The sequence below is a fragment of the Peromyscus californicus genome, unplaced genomic scaffold (assembly GCF_007827085.1).
Source record: "Peromyscus californicus insignis strain IS unplaced genomic scaffold, ASM782708v3 Scaffold_19__1_contigs__length_69161282, whole genome shotgun sequence".
In the NCBI taxonomy this organism is placed as follows: domain Eukaryota; kingdom Metazoa; phylum Chordata; class Mammalia; order Rodentia; family Cricetidae; genus Peromyscus; species Peromyscus californicus.
Genome location: NW_026294491.1, coordinates 2,639,672 through 2,656,703, shown reverse-complemented (window position 1 = coordinate 2,656,703; position 17,032 = coordinate 2,639,672). Strand labels below are relative to the sequence as shown.

The 17,032-nt window shown below is 52.8% G+C and overlaps 1 protein-coding gene across 2 annotated transcripts in view; it reads left to right on the top strand.

Annotated features, from left to right (window-relative positions):
• Tnxb (tenascin XB) overlaps nucleotides 1–17,032 on the top strand; it is a 61,452-nt gene that overhangs the window by 35,336 nt on the left and 9,084 nt on the right. Inside the window, exons 21-27 of one of the 2 annotated variants that reach the window (XM_052744249.1) lie at nucleotides 16–312; nucleotides 690–1,013; nucleotides 6,947–7,273; nucleotides 7,656–7,979; nucleotides 13,589–13,903; nucleotides 14,279–14,602; nucleotides 16,509–16,829. In XM_052744249.1, the coding sequence (XP_052600209.1) occupies nucleotides 16–312; nucleotides 690–1,013; nucleotides 6,947–7,273; nucleotides 7,656–7,979; nucleotides 13,589–13,903; nucleotides 14,279–14,602; nucleotides 16,509–16,829 (2,232 nt within the window). Of the gene's footprint in view, nucleotides 1–15; nucleotides 313–689; nucleotides 1,014–6,946; nucleotides 7,274–7,655; nucleotides 7,980–13,588; nucleotides 13,904–14,278; nucleotides 14,603–16,502; nucleotides 16,830–17,032 lie in introns of both variants that reach the window. The other variant, XM_052744248.1, reaches the window with a different exon arrangement.

Genomic DNA, 17,032 nt, shown 5'->3' with positions numbered 1-17,032 from the left:
TTTACTTCTTTCCAGACCCTAAAGAAGAATCTACTGATGCCCCTCCCCTGAAGCCCCGCCTGGGGGAGCTGACTGTGACAGACACCACTCCTGACTCCCTGAGCCTCTCCTGGACAGTCCCTGAGGGACAGTTTGACCATTTCCTGGTCCAGTACAGGAACGGGGATGGGCAGCCCAAGGTGGTGCGGGTGCCAGGACATGAGGACCAGGTCACCATCCCCGGCCTGGAGTCAGACCACAAGTACAAGATGAACCTGTATGGCATCCACAGTGGCCAGCGTGTGGGCCCTGTGTCTGTTGTCGGGGTGACAGGTAAATGAACAGTACAGATCTCAGGTAGAACTCAAGGGGAGGTGATCCTCAGCTCCTTGGTGATGTGAGTGGGGACCAGGGCCCTGGGTTGGCCAGTACCATTGAACTGCCATGGTGAAGGCCTTGGCCCACAAACTGGCCTGTTCTCCTGGGCAGTAGGGCCATAGAAACCTCTGCCATGCTGGTGGCCATCCAGATCCCCTCAGCTGATCCAGGAGCTTGGGCATGTTGGCCAACTATCAACCGACCAAGGCCACTGGTCCTCAGGAAGCTTTTAAACTGAGCTCAGATCACCAAGTAGCTATGACTTCTGCCTCCTTCTCAAGACCTGAGGACACCTGCTGGGGACCCCGCTCACCTCTCTGTCTCCTTCTCAGCTACAGAGGAAGAGACCCCCAGCCCCACAGAGCCCAGCACAGAGGCCCCAGAGCCCCCCGAGGAGCCGCTCCTGGGAGAGCTGACCGTGACAGGATCCTCCCCAGACTCCCTGAGCCTCTCCTGGACCGTCCCCCAGGGAGACTTTGACTCCTTCACCGTCCAGTACAAGGACAGTGATGGGCGGCCCCAGGTGGTGCGTGTCGGGGGCCAGGAGAGGGAGGCCGTCGTGAGAGACCTGGAGGCTGGGCGCAGATACAAGATGAACCTGTATGGACTCCATGAGGGTCAGCGTGTGGGCCCTGTGTCCACCGTGGGCGTGACCGGTGAGTGTGAACCGGGGCTTTAGGGGTGTGTCTCCCTCCTCGGGGGGTATGTGGTCACCTCCTCTGTTGTCTTCCCAATCCCACAAGGCTAAGATTTGGTTCCCCTTCCACATCCTTCCTGAGCAGTCTTGGTCTTTGTTCACCAGCAGCCTCTTCCTCACTCTGTCGTGACCTTCCTCCAGCAGGTGGAACATCCCACACACAGCACGCCACCCTCTAGTGTTTTCCCGTTTTTCTTTTCCTAATTGCAGGAGTCTTTGTTATAGCCACATTCACACTTATACACAGATAAACAACTCAACAGTGCACTAGTTAGCGTGGATGCACAGCATAGGCAGCATCTATATATAGTCCAACGATACGTCAGTATGCGTCCGCAGACATGGTTCAGAAGTTAAGGACGCTCTTGCAGACGACCCCAGTTGGTTTTCCCAGTGCCCACGTCAGGCAGCTCACAACTACCGGATCTGATGTCCCTGGCCTCATATGCACACACGTACACACACTGAGAGTCAGAGACAGACAGACAGACACATTATATATACATAATTTTAAAAAAATAAAATAAAAAATTTTGGAAACGGGGTTTCTCTGTGTAGCCCTGGCTGTCATGGACCAAGCTGGCCTCTGACTCCTAGGTGCTGGGATTAGAGGTGTGTGCCATCACATCCTTCTTCAATTTCTGCCCCTTTTTTGTGGGGGATTCAAAACAGGGTTTCTCTGTGTATGTAGCCCTGGCTGTCCTAGAACTCACTCAGTAGACCAGGCTGGCCTCGAACTCAGAGATCCACCTACCTCTGCCTCCTGAGTACTGGGATTAAAAGCACGTGTCAGTACCATCCAGTTTAAAAAAAATTGAAAAGAAAAAATTTAAAACAATTTCATAATATTCCATTGAAAAATACAGAACTGGCCGTGTGGTGGTGGCGCACGCCTTTAATCCCAGGACTTGGGAGGCAGAGCCAGGCGGAACTCTGTGAGTTTGAGGCCAGCTTGGTCTACAGAGTGAGATCCTGTCTCAATAAAGACACACAGAGATGGGCTGAGTTAAGCCCTTGCCATGAAAGCAGAGGGCCCGAGTCTGATCCCCAAGATTCACATAAGAAGAGCTGGGCAGGATTGCACATGCTCGTAATCTCAGGGCTGGGGAGGTAAAGGCAGGATGGTCCCTAGGGCTCTCTGGTCAGCCAGCCTAGACAAATTGGTGGCCAGGGAGAGGCCATGTCCAAGTAGGTGGTTCATGCCCATGGAACAACAGCCATGCTTGATCTCATGCACACACACACACACACACACACACACACACACACACACACACACACCAATTTGAGTCCCTTGATGGAGTAGTGCTGTATGGCATTGTTGGGTGGTGGTGAGAGGTGGGGAGGGGCATTTTTGGTGGAGGAAGAAGTTAATTGGGGACATCTTCTTGGCCCTATCTCTTGGCCTGAATTCCACCTCTCTCTTTCCTGACCACCATGATGTGATTGCTCTGTCCCACCACACCGCCCTTCCCACCACGATGGACCAAGACCCCCTCAAAGTGTGGGCCCGAATAATCCTCCCTCCCTCAAAAAATAAAAACCAAGATGAGGGAGAGAAAAGGGGGCAGCAGAGCCCAGAGTCGCGCAGGGCGATAATCACAACCAGTTGTCAATAACAGGCAGGGCAGGGGGACAGGATGAAGCGCAGCCCACGGCGCCCACGGCGCCCACGGCAGTGTGCTTTGTGAGATGGAATGCAGTGTTCTGCACATTGTTGGATTGCCTTTTTTTCTGTTTTAGTCTGTTCTGCATTGTGTGAATGTTCCAACATGGCAAGCATTTCTTCCCCCCTCCACGCATTCCTTTTATAATCACAGAAAAATGCAGAATCTCTTCCTCAGCACCCCATCTGTCTTCCCTGTCACCCTGGCAACGAAGTTCTTTCTAATTATGAGAAAATTAAACTTGCCAGTCCCTAAGCAGCAAGGGGACAGGTGCACTCAGGTCCCTGAGTGTTGGTCTCACGGCTTCCCAGGGCTTCTCAAGAGTGAGCCAGAGGTGGACAGACCCATCCTCAGGGACACTGCGTGGGGCGGGTCAAGCCACTCAGCCACAGAGGAGGCAGCTTGTGGGTCTCTTGTGCCCTGGTGACCATCTAGGTGGAGGGATCATTGTCTCACAGTCTCCCTGACCTGACATGTCTTGTTTCTGTACAAGGGTCCAGCTGACTGCAGGGTTGTGGGGACTAGGGAACCACTGGGGAGTTCGCAGCCTGGGCTAAGATGCTAATCCTCACCCACGGCTCTCTCCAGCCTCTTTACCTTCTGCCATTCCCCATAAGGGCAATTCTCAACTCACAGCAAGTACGGAGTGCAGAGAGGGACCCATGGGCCCTGCCCCTCTGTATCCCTGGTCCCCCATGTCCTTGCCCCACCTTCCATCTGCATCATTGTCCATTCCCATCTCCCATTCACGTATTAGTGTTATGAGTCAGTCATTTCTTCTTAAGCCTGTGTTTTTGTAGAGTGTGAGGAACATGGCAGCCATGCACAAAGCTTGAACACTAGAAAGTAAAGTGCTCGGTCTAGCTTTGGCCCAATAACCACCATTAGTAACTGTAAGTTCTAGACTGTCCTGTTGAAGCCCTGGGTTCCCTGCCTAGCACCCACACTATCAGCAAAACCAAACCAAACGCTGATGGTGTAAGTGAGCCCCTCTTCTGCTTTCTGAGTGAAGTGTACTTTAAAGCACAGTCAGAGGAGTGCTCCCGTGGAGCTGCAGTCAGAGGAGGGAGTGCTCTGGTGGAGCTGCAGTCAGGGGAGTGAGTGCTCCCGTGGAGCTGCAGTCAGGGGAGTGCTCCTGTGGAGCCACAGTCAGGGGAGTGCTCCTGTGGAGCCGCAGTCAGGGGAGTGAGTGCTCCCGTGGAGCTGCAGTCAGGGGAGTGAGTGCTCCCATGGAGCTGCAGTCAGGGGAGTGAGTGCTCCCATGGAGCTGCAGTCAGAGGAGTGAGTGCTCCCGTGGAGCTGCAGTCAGGGGAGTGCTCCTGTGGAGCCGCAGTCAGGGGAGTGCTCCTGTGGAGCTGGCTCTTACTTTTTTGAGTGCCAGTTGGACGGAAGTCGTTTACCTTGTGACTACACAGTTTGTATTAATCATCATTTTAATGGTTATTTGATGCTTTCTGGTAACAGCCCTGTAACAAAACCAATCATCTGTTACGGGTCATTTGGGTCCTGACACATTTTGCTGTCGTGAATAATCTCATTATGAATTCTTCCATGCTGTAACTTTTTCCTGCTTTTAATAATTTTCTTAGGACAAATGCCCAGAAATGGGATTATTGGGTCAAAGGAAATGAGCACTATTTTGGCTCCTGACACACATGGCCTAGTTGCCTTCTGAAGGTGTGTGACGGGGCAGCCTGACTATCAGGACAGCAGGCCTGGCTCAGTCCTCTCCAGTCTCCAGTCACCAGATGGCCACTGTGAGGCCACATGAGTCCCCAGCGTCTGCTGTGTGTCCTTAACATCTGTGTGGTCCCAATGCTTCTCCCAGGTCAGAGGACCCTGAGAAGAATTCCCGCACAGAGGCTCAGAACCCCCAGAGGAGCCACTCCCGGAGGATCCTGTAATGACAGATCCTCCGCAGACTCCCTGAGCCTCTCCTGAACTGACACTTTGACTATTGATAGGGATGGGTGGCCCTGGTGGTACATGTGGGGGGGCCAGGAGAAATACTGTGGGGGACCTGGAGCCCGGACCACAGGTACAGAACGTATCTGTATGGGCTCTATTTGGGGAATTGAGTTGGCCTGTGTCCATCATGGATGCATCCGACCTGGATTCAGAAATCATCCCCTTGTAGCCAGCTTCCTGGAAGCATCTGCTCTTAGCCATCAGGGACTTCCCACAGAGCAGATCGGGGTACAGTAGGTCCACCCAGAGTCTCCTAGTCTGCATTCATATCAAGATGCAGTGTTGACCTCACTCTGGTGATAAGAGCCTGATATAATCAACTGATAAGAGTTTTGCTTTGGCTCGGTGTCTGGTGGATTGGCCCTGTTCCTTCAGAACCTGTCCTAAAATAGCTCATCACAGCAGATCAGAGAGAAGGAGGAAGCTCTCAGCCTCACTGGCCTCTTCAAGGGCACACCCTAAGCATCATGAGGAACTTCCACCAGGTCACCCCTCTTAAGGGGTCTACCTCCTCCCACCCCAGGACCCTGGGGACCGACCATTTAATGCATAGTCCCCTGAGAGATGGGTGGTCCTGACTGGTGAGGCCAGGGCACAGCTTAAATAGAACAGTTCCTCACATCAAAGGTGATGGCGCTCCATGGGAATGGGAGGCCCAGCAGTCTTATTGCCTCATGAGTCCTCACCGAGGCTCTGTCACTACGGAAACAGTGAGTGGGGTGCTGGGATGCAGCCTTAACTGTACACCCCTCCAGTGTATCAGCGAAGTTACAGGTGCCAGATCCAGGTGCAGACTGCATCCACTGGGGAACCTTGAGCCTGGAAGATTAACAGGTTCCTGAATGATGGGTTCATAGCCATACCAAGCATGAGCTTGTGATAGAGAAGCCTGGGGACAAGGCAGGACCCAGCAAGGGACACCTAAGCCAGCCTGCTCACAGGGAACCACCGAGACCTGAAGTCTAAGGGGCATGAGTTTGGCAACAGCTTTAGAAAGAGCGAGTCCAAACTGGCTCAAAGAGCAGCAGGCTAGAAAGAGCATGGTCCAGAAAGAACCCGAGGATTTCGTGAGATGTCCTCAGAGTACAGGATGGTCTTAAGACACGGTGAGGGCAGCTCAGGAAGCCTGGGTTCTGAAGGTACAAGATCAAAAGATGGGCATATGCAGAGCTTGGGCTGCAAGGCTAACCAGACAAGGAGGAAGGGAGGAAGGAAGGGAGGCAGGCAGCCTAGAGGCAGGGAGGGCTGGGTAGTGGGACATGGTGGCCCACCCAGGGGTCCTGGGCTGGTGAGTGAGGCAGCCAGGAGGGGTCTAGCAAATGTCTGGGACACTCTGAGTCTAGAGGCAGCTGGCTTGGGGTAGGTCCACTTACAGACTGGGAACAAAGACAGGAGCCTAGCGAGGAGGGAGATGGCAAGGACAGCCATCCCAGGGAGGTCCCCGTAGTGACCATGTGGGGCCGTGAAGAGGCCAACGCTGAAGGGAGGGGAGAAGTAAGTGGGTGCTGGCAGATGGAGGGAGAGTCTAGGTGCGGTGCTAGGAATGGTAGCGTGGAAAGAGCAGAAATGTACGGTGGAGCCACTGAGGCCCGTGTTACTCTGAGCTCAAGGGCTTTAATATTTTTTTCAATTTATTTTTATTTTATTAATTTACACACACATATTATATATATATATATATATATATATATTTGTTTGTTTATTTGTCTGTTTTTCGAGACAGGGTTTATTCGTGTCCTGGATCTCGCTCTGTAGACCAGGCTGGCCTCGAACTCACAGAGATCCGCCTGGCTCTGCCTCCCGAGTGCTGGGATTAAAGGCGTGCACCGCCGCCGCCGCCACCATCACCCGGCTTTTATTTTATTAATTGTTATTATTATGTTTTGAGACAGGGTCTCACTTTGTGGCCCTGACTGGCCTGGAACTCACAGAGATCTACCTGCTTCTGCCTAGTGCTGGGTTTAAAGGCCTGTGATGCCACACCCGTCAAGGCTTTGTTATTGCTGTTGGGTTTGTTTGTTTGTTTGTTTGTTTGAGACAGGGTTTCTCTGTGTAGCTTTGGTGCCTGTCCTGGAACTCGCTCTGTAGACCAGGCTGACCTCAAACTCACAGAGATCCGCCTGCCCCTACCTCCCGAGTACTAAGATCAAAGGTGTGCAACACCACCACCCAACCAAGGCTTTGTTTTTGATAAATGGTCCTTTACATGGGAACTAAGGACAGGGAAGACCTAACCTGTCCCTGTGGGTTTGTTCAGATCCAGAGGAGGAAACTGTGACCACACAAGCGGTGCCTGTTGTGACCTCTGAGCCTCCTCCAGAGAAGCCACACCTGGGCGAGCTGACTGTGACAGACGCCACCCCTGACTCCCTGAGCCTCTCCTGGACCATCCCCGAGGGACAGTTTGACCAATTCGTGATCCAGTACAAGAACGGGGATGGGCAGCCCAAGGTGGTGCGGGTGCCAGGGCACGAGGACCAGGTCACCATCCCCGGCCTGGAGCCAGACCACAAGTACAAGATGAACCTGTATGGCATCCACAGAGGCCAGCGTGTGGGCCCGGTGTCTGTTGTCGGGGTGACAGGTGAGTGGACATGGAAAACCAGGATGGGACCATCAGGAAGTGGAACCTATTATTCTTTGGTGACTAGTAACTGGGGAATCAATGACCAAGAACTATTCAGTACCACAGGCCTGCTGTGACTAAGACTGTGGCAGCCTATGTGCCCTCCCCTGGGGCTGGCAGGTCTCCCTAGGCAGCAGGGCCATAGAGGGCTTTGCTGTGCTGGTGGCTGTCAAGGTCCTCTCAGCTGGGACATAGCAGCTTGGGCATGTTGGCCAGCTGTCAGCTGAGCAGGGCACCAGGTTCTGAACTGACCTCAGAACCCCCTGGTAACTATGGCTACTCTGTCCTCACTTGAGGACGCCTGCTGGGGACCCCGCTCACCTCTCTGTCTCCTTCTCAGCTACAGAGGAAGAGACCCCCAGCCCCACAGAGCCCAGCACAGAGGCCCCAGAGCCCCCCGAGGAGCCGCTCCTGGGAGAGCTGACCGTGACAGGATCCTCCCCAGACTCCCTGAGCCTCTCCTGGACCGTCCCCCAGGGAGACTTTGACTCCTTCACCGTCCAGTACAAGGACAGTGATGGGCGGCCCCAGGTGGTGCGTGTCGGGGGCCAGGAGAGGGAGGCCGTGGTGAGAGACCTGGAGGCTGGGCGCAGATACAAGATGAACCTGTATGGACTCCACGAGGGTCAGCGTGTGGGCCCCGTGTCCACCATGGGCGTGACCGGTGAGTGACTGTCAGTCAGGTCTGTGTGGGATGACCCATTCTCATTCCTTTTTCTACCACCTTTGTGGTAACACTTGTTCTCACAGCAGCAAGACTGTGTGAGCACTTCACTTTTCCTGGGGATATATAAATATATTTTAAAAAGCTGTTAGTGTAGATAGGACATGGACAACAAACAAGATATTCCACACAAGACATCTGGCATACTGAATCAATAGTCTATTAGGGTCACTTACAAGAGTATGTGTGAAGGGTTACTTGCATAAGCATGGGTGACTCAAATGCAGCTGTATTACATAAAAACTGACCTCAACGTGGATAATGACTCAGAAAGATCCATCCTTGGAGCTTTCTTTAGCTCCCCTACAAGTAACTGCTAATGCTTAGCTAATGTTGGGATAGACATGGTGAATTTTCTAAGTTTCAGGAGCTTCCTGAGATTTGTGTGTTTTCTTTACTTCCTGAGACTTGTGAGTTTTCTTTACTTCCTGAGCCTTTTAAGACTCATTTACTTCCTGGGTGTTTTGCTTTGTTTTGTTTTTGAAACAGTGCCTCTGTACATAGCCATGGCTGTCTTGGAACTCACTATGTGGACCAGGTTGACCTGGAATTCACAGAGATCTGACTGCCTCTGCCTCCCAAGTGCTGGGGTTAAAGGCACACACCACCACACCTAAATTCTAATCAGCTTTCCTCCAGTAGAGAATGCTTCAGTTATTAGGAAACAGCTACCCAATGCTGTGTGCCTTCCTCTGGCTTTTAAATTTTCCCCACTTTTCTGTAGTGTTCCCTGAGCTTTGGGAGTAGGGGGATAAAAATGCTTCATTATTTTCTTTCATCTATTGCTGAGTATTGGACCATTATGACACAGAAACTGTCATTTAGTTTCAGTAATTTCACCAGTTCTGAGTTCCTATAGTACACCTCTAATTGTAAGGAATAACTTTCCTTCCATGGTTAGTTGGTGTTGCCAGCAGCAGCAATCCGTGGATGTGGACACGGATCTTTAGAAGGCAATCTGATGGGTGTATCACATCCATTTGATAAAGCGATAGCGGTTGCCTCTTCTCTAGACACAGGCTTCTGTCCTGGTTTACAGTACCAGTTGTGTGTTCCCTCCTACGGAGCGGACTTGAAGTCTAATCATTGTCGTGCCCACAGCGGTCGCACCATGATAGTACCAGTGGTCTCTCATCTTGCCTGCGTTGATGGTGCTGTAGCATTCAGGGTTCGTGGACAAGCAGGACTGTTGCTGGTGATTTCCTCCCAGCAGCCTGCGTGGTGCCTGTGACAGGCAATACACGTTCAAGCCAGCAAGAAGGGACCTCCAGCTGAGTCTCAATCTGATTTCCCCATGTTCTGCAGTAAGTGTGTGGTGTCTTCAGCAGCAGGGATTTACCATCTAGTTCAGTGTTGCAGTCCACGGTGTTTTCCATAGCCTATGATGGTTTGTGGGACTTTGGAGGCCTCCTTAGCCTGAACAACTCATGGGAATGTAGCCCACTCCTCACATCGGGGTTTTTGTTCAACAACCTTAAAGCTTCTGGCAGTGCCCCTTCCCACTCATGGAGAGCATCTTCCCTTAGGCTCTTTAATTCATGTCTTTCCTGTTCCTCAGACGATTTTATAGATACTTAAAATATTTAGAGATTAGCATGATGTCATCTATGTAACCAAATGCTTTCATAGAGGTGGACAGAATAAGAAGGCAGGGTCCCAGACCCATCCCATGACAAAAAGACAGCCTTGGGGGCATGCTCTGAAGATCCGTGGTCAGCCATTCCACGTGAACGCAAATTGGCCTGGGGATCCAGAGCAAAGGGGCAACATTACCAAAGCTCAGTACCATACAAAAAGATCTCATAGTTTTCATCAATTGTTTGATCAAGAGAGGGGCATTGAATACAGAGCATAGATGGAATGTACATTAGCCTGTCCGGTCTTCCATAGCACATAGATGTTTTCCATGAACCTTCCAGCCTCCTCATCCCAGGACGCTGTTGTTGCTTTAAGACCACTGTGTATCTCTTTGCCCTTGATGGCCCTGAAGGACCCAGCTCAGACCCATGGCTGTACTCTAACCTACTGTGCCCACCATCCGAGCTGGGTCTCCAGTCCTGACAGGCACCCCCGTCATCACGTCTTTTCATCAGCCATACCTGCTGATATGATGGCTACCGGAGAGGCTCCAGGCTACTTAAACAATTTCTATCCCTAGAATGGATCCATACTTTCTTGCAGGGGAAAAATGTACACTGCATACTCCGGAGGTGGTAATTGTCCACCCCTAGGTCAAGTTTAACCTTTTATTTATTCATGTATTTTATGTATATGAGTGCTGTTTTCATGCACATCAGAAGAAGGTCTGATCCCACTACAGATGGTTGTGAGCCACCATGTGTTTGCTGGGAATTGAACTTAGGAACTCTGGAAGAGCATTCAAGTGCTCTTAACCACTGAGCCATCTCTCCAGTCCCAAGTTCAACCTTTTAGCTCTGCACTGTCCTATGATTTCTGTCCTCCGTGAACTGCTGCTTGGGCTGTAGAGTCATCAGAAGGTCACTAGCCAAGCATTTGGCACTCTGTTAATTTTCCTGTGGGAACTGTCTACACTAATCTTGTCACGTTTTCCTCTGAGTGACAGGAACAGATCCTTCAGTCTGCCTTGCCTTTCTCCCACACTCCCTCGATTGCTTCTGCATTTTATAAGAACAGTTTACATGCCATTCAGAGTCATTCTGAGTTCCCAGAGATTCATGAAGGTCACATCCCATCCTGGTCCCAGCCACTGAAGTGCTGTGGAGCTCTGACTGGCCTAGAACTTGCTATATAGACCAGACTAGCCCCAAACTCACAGAGATCCACCTGACTCTGCTTCTCCAGCACCAGGATTAAAGACGCACACCGTCACATCTGGCTACAGATCTCTTTCTTAGGTTTCCTGAGAATATGATTTTGTCTGACTTCATGAACTGGCCATCTACACTGCCTCTCATTCCCAATCCCGCCCCCCCAGCAACACCTTCTCCCCTTCGCTGTCTTTAAGTCCTTGTATTTATGGGACTAAGTGTCCCCGATGGCTCATATGACCAATTTCATCAGGGATTGATTTTTCTCATTTTGCCTTGGGTTATGCAGCCTTTGTTTCAAGGAGGGATGGGTTGTTATGATACTCATTTTCTCCATCTCCTCTCAGATTAATCCCATCTGCCTCTATTTCACAGCCACACAAGCAAGGCTGTCGGAGGCTCCTTTATTATTTTCAGCTTTCCCACTTCAAGCTGTTCAGATGCTGAGCGTGCCCTGAACATCATAGTTTCCCCATACTCAGTCATCACTAACACCCTGTCCGCATATTGAATCATGGATTTTCTCTTCCTCTCCTCATGGTAAGACCTAAAGTCTGCCATCTTCTATCCTTCCCTCCCCCTTAATTACCCAGTTCCTCCCAAGGGTTCCAAGGATGTTTGGATCCTAGGATGGGCTCTTTAGCATGTGCTTGGCCTGCACGCTCTTTACCTTGCATCCTGCCAGCTCTAAGAAACAGCGAGCTAATACTCCTGTGTCGTCTTCTTTTCTCTACCTCCCCAAACCGGAGGCCCACGAGCAGATAGCATCCGTACGACTTTCCCGCATTGCAGTTCCTCTCTTCTGTGGGCAAGTTGAGTCTGAGGAGGCAGCTGAGCTTCAGTTTCGCATCTTTGCCTACAGCAAAGACCACGCAGCTGACCCCGTGACTTGCTCGCCATGAATGCATCAACCATATCAAATTTAGGAAAACGGATACCCCCAGAGTCTCACTTGGACACTCTCAGATGGCCTGGCTCGGGCTGCATGCCCTATCTCCTATAGCAGAGAGCATGAAACCATCATTACATCAAGAAGGTTCACCATCCCACAGCACATGAAAAAGGTGGCATATCCAGGCCACCCCTGCAGATCCTCGGGGCATGCCTCAGCATCTGTTACAGTGGTCACATACCCACATCTCCCTAACTCACCTTTGGTTCTGTTAGTTCATATCCCAGCACCGATTATGTTGGTTGACTTTCTTGAGGAGACCAGATCATCTCTTCATGCCAGATGAGATGGCATCTGGCATGTCCAGGTTACTGAACCAAGGCGTCCCCGGCTCACTTGCAGGAATGTGGTGACCCTTAGAGGAGTGCAGACGGCTCAGAGGAAGCTGCACTGCTGCGAACCTAATTCCCACACAGGCGACAGCTCACAAAAGCTCCTTGCTGGAACTGCTGCTCAGCTTGGGCCTGCGGGAGAAGTCCTCCTCTTTACAGTTGTTATGCTTCTGTAAGCACACTGAGGCCTTGTAAACCTTGTAAGCTTCAGGAACTTCCTGGGAGAGATTTGAGGGCAAGTTTCAGACTGGAGGAAACAACCACACACACACACACACACACACACACACACACACACACACACACACACACACACACTTCCACGAATCAGACTCAGACACAGCAGCGTACCCAGAGCCTGTTATTCTGTTCCTAACCAGATTCTGAGAAACAAGCTGTTGGTTAAGCCCCACGGCAGAGGCATCAGCCTTGAAGTTTATTGCTGAGTGTGTGCAAGCCTCTGATGCCTCCCAGAGGCTCTGTCCTTGTGGGGTGCATCCAGGCCATGAAGAAACAGCAAAGAGGCTAGCGTTTTCACGGTGCGCCTATAAACCTGATTGATTGATTGGTGAAATTATGAAGGCCACTCCACGTAGTTAAAAGGAGATTTATTTAATGGCGTAACTTACAAGTTAAGGGATAGGTAGGTCGCGGGGTCTGGGGAAGGTGTATCGCAGTCCAGCGGTGTTCTCTGGAGCTCTGCTTGGCCCACCTTCACCGTCCAGGGTCCCGGAACCGAGTGAGTGCACTGCCCATCCAGATCTCAGGTCTCCAGGCGCCTCCCTTGGCCCCGCCTTGTAGGCGTGACAGTTGCCGAAGTCTCAATGGGGGTTGGAACTTCCAGATCAAAGCTGGAATGGCTACCCACTACATTGATTGATTGATTGATTGATTGATTGATTGATTGATGCAGTTTTCGATTTTATTCCCATGCATCAGTTCATTCATTCCACAAAGAGCCCCTAACCTCATCTGGGCACTGTGGAGCTGAGTGTCGGTTGTCACCAGACAAAGACCTCCAAGAACTCATCTGGTTGATGGCATCTGGGAGGGGGCAGGTCAGGTTTCTGGTGTGATGTTCCAAGCCTGTTTGGAGCAAAGTCCTGAACCCAGCAGGGAAGGAAATGTCAAGGAGAGATAGCCAGGGAGGCCCAGAGCCTTGTGGGGTCTGCTCAAACATGGCCCAGGGCAGTGGCCTTGTGGGACCTGCTCAAACGTGGCCCAGGGCAGTGGCCTTGTGGGGCCTGCTCAAATGTGGCCCAGGGCAGTGGCCTTGTGGGACCTGCTCAAACGTGGCAGGTGCTAGAGGAAGGGGAAAGTCATGTGGATATTGATGGGGAGAGGAAGGGGAAGCCTAGGAAGGGTACTAGAAATGGCAGAGTGGCACTGGCCCTTTGGGGCTTCATTTTTATAAATGCCCTTTTACGTGGGAGCTGAGGACAGGAAGACATAACCCGTCCCTGTGTGTGTGTCCAGATCCAGAGGAGGAAGCTATGACCACACAGGTGGTGCCCACCACAACCCCTAGGAAACCCATCCTGGGCGAGCTGACTGTGACAGACGCCACCCCTGACTCCCTGAGCCTCTCTTGGACCGTCCCCGAGGGACAGTTTGACCAATTCGTGATCCAGTACAAGAACGGGGATGGGCAGCCCAAGGTGGTGCGGGTGCCAGGGCACGAGGACCAGGTCACCATCCCCGGCCTGGAGCCAGACCACAAGTACAAGATGAACCTGTATGGCATCCACAGAGGCCAGCGTGTGGGCCCTGTGTCTGTTGTCGGGGTGACAGGTGAGTGGACATGGGAGACCAGGATGGGATCTACTAGGAGTGACCGTCAGCTCTGAGTAGGCACCAGTGGCCTGGGACTGGTTAACACCCCAGACCTTCTGTGGCTGAGGCTGTGGCCTGTGTTCCCTGGAGCCGGCCTGTCTCCCCCATACAGAGAGTGGAGACAGCAGACCTTTGCTGTGCTGTCCAGGCCCCTCAGCTGACCCAGGGACTTGGGCATGTTGGCCAGCTGTCAGATGACCAGGACCACTAGGCCCCAAGTGGGGGGGGGGGTGTCTCTGAACTGACATTGGGACCTCTCTGGTAGCCATAGCTTCTCCTCAAAAGCCAAGGACACCTGCTGGGGACCCCCTCACCTCTCTGTCTCCTTCTCAGCTACAGAGGAAGAGACCCCCAGCCCCACAGAGCCCAGCACAGAGGCCCCAGAGCCCCCCGAGGAGCCGCTCCTGGGAGAGCTGACCGTGACAGGATCCTCCCCAGACTCCCTGAGCCTCTCCTGGACCGTCCCCCAGGGAGACTTTGACTCCTTCACCGTCCAGTACAAGGACAGTGACGGGCGGCCCCAGGTGGTGCGTGTCGGGGGCCAGGAGAGGGAGGCCGTGGTGAGAGACCTGGAGGCTGGGCGCAGATACAAGATGAACCTGTATGGACTCCACGAGGGTCAGCGTGTGGGCCCCGTGTCCACCGTGGGCGTGACCGGTGAGTGTGAGTCGTGTCTATGTGGGGAAACGGGTCCCAAACCACTCCTTCCCCAACCATCTTCATGGAACACCTGTGTGCGCACCAAAGCTGCTTGGCGCCTCTGACATTTCCACAAATCAGGCTCAGACCCAGCAGTGTGGCCAGAGCCCACTCTTCTGTTTCTAAGAGGATCCTGGGAAAGAAGCTGCTGGTTCACGGGTCGGCCCCAGAACAGCAAAGGCCCACAGAAGAGGTGTCAGCCCCTCTCTTGGGATGTGCCTGCCTGACTCTCCACAGAGGGGCTCTATCCGTGGGGAGTGGGTGGGAATACAGAGTTAGTCTGCGTCCATGCAAACCCCTTCAAGCCGTCTTCCCTTTCCTTCCTTCCTTCCTTCCTTCCTTCCTTCCTTCCTTCCTTCCTTTCTCCAGTTTTAAACTTTTATTCCCATGCCTCAGTTCCCTGACCTGGGGACTGACTGTCAATTGTTCCTAGTCAGAGCTCCCCAAGACTCACCTGGCACGAACTGTGGATGACACCTGGGGGTGCAGGGCCGTGGGTGACTCAGGTTAGGGAGAAGCTGGTGAGTTAGCTGGGGTGCAGGGGCATTAGCAAGGGGAGTTCAGCTCTGAATGATGCTGCCAGCTGATCCTCCATCACCCGGTGAGGACACTGAGTTCCTTCTGGGGACCACAATTGTTGGAAGAGGCAGACGTCCCTCATTACCTGGATGAGGGCTGTTTGGTTGCTTTATGGCAAATGTTCAAGTGTGCCTATGTGGGAACGGGATTCTAAACTTGCCATCACGGTACCAGACGGCCTTGTCTGGTGTCCGGGTTCTGTGCCATTGTCTGCGTTGGCATGATTACGTAAGACAGAGCTGTTCTGGAACAGCTCTGAGATGACAGAGCTTGACAGACCACAGGAGAAAAGGGCTGCTGACCTCTCTCAGGGTAAAGCTTTGGAAAACAAGATGAGTTAACCTGGGTCTCATAGTCAGGGGCACAGGCAGAAGACCCAAGTACTGCCAAGAGCCCAGAACGTGGGATGCCTCGGGGCCAGAACAGGACCCGAAGGGTCATCTAAACCAGCTTGCTCGTAAGATCACTGAGACCTGAGGTCAAACAGCCATTGGCTTGGTGACAGGTTAGAGGGAAGAGCGTCAGCTGAGTGTCTCAGCCGCACAAGGAACAGAAGGCTGGAAATACGCTAGTCCACGAGGAACTGAGATTCTGTGTGATGTCCTCTGAGGTGCGGGATGGTCTGGAGAGGTGGATGGAGAGGGGCGGGCAGCTCAGAAGCCCGGGAGTCCACACAGGACCAGGCACCGGTTCCATGCTGTACGCTGACATCTGTCTGTTGGATGTCCTCGGGAAGCACAGCTGGCTAGGAGAGAGAGGCGGAGTGGGCCTGAAGGCAGGGAGGTCAGCCCCGGGTCAGCCCCCAAGTGAGGCGATGGGGGCCCAGCCAAGGCTCTGCAACAGAAGAGGTGGGATGCAGAGCGTGTGAGGCAACCAAGAGGTACAGAGCAAGAGTCTGGAGTTCAGGAGCAGCTGGGACTCAGCCTCCTCCTCGGGGAGGCGTTTCCAAACCCTGCTGGGGTAAAGACCTGAGTCAGGCCAGGAAGCAGACAGCAAGGAGAGGCAGTGCAGGGAGGCCCAGGGCAGTGGGCACGTGGAGCACGTTCAGAAGAGGCAAGTGCTGGAGGTGGGGGACGTCACATGGGTGTCGGCAGATGTCTGGGTGGGGTGCTAGGAATGGCAGTGTAGAAAGAACAGAAAAGGTATGTGGTGGACCCACTGCGGCTGGGGACTTCGTTCTTATAAATGCTTCTTTATATTCTAACTGAGCACAGAGAAGACCTAACTGTGTGTGTGTGTGTGTGTGTGTGTGTGTGTGTGTGTGTGTGTGTGTGTCCTGCTCCAGAGGAGGAAGCTATGGCCACACAGGTGGTGCCCACCACAACTCCTGAGCCTCCTCCTAAGAAGCCACTCCTGGGAGACATGACTGTAACAGATGCCACCCCTGACTCCCTGAGCCTCTCCTGGACCGTCCCCGAGGGACAGTTTGACCACTTCCTGATCCAGTACAGGAACGGGGATGGGCAGCCCAAGGTGGTGCGGGTGCCAGGGCACGAGGACCAGGTCACCATCTCTGGGCTGGAGCCAGACCACAAGTATAAGATGAACTTGTATGGCATCCACAGTGGCCAGCGTGTGGGTCCAGTGTCTACTGTTGGGGTGACAGGTGAGTGGACATGGGAGACCAGGGTGGGACCCGTGGGGAGGTGACCTTCAGGTTAGGTGAGCTGGGATGGATTTGTGGATAGTGATTGGTGGCCCAGAACTGGTCAGTATCCAGGCTGGCTCTGGCTGAGGCTGTAGCCTGTGCGTCCCTCCTGTGGCTGGCGGTCTCCCTGGACCAGGGGTTCCACAGAAGATGTTGCTGTG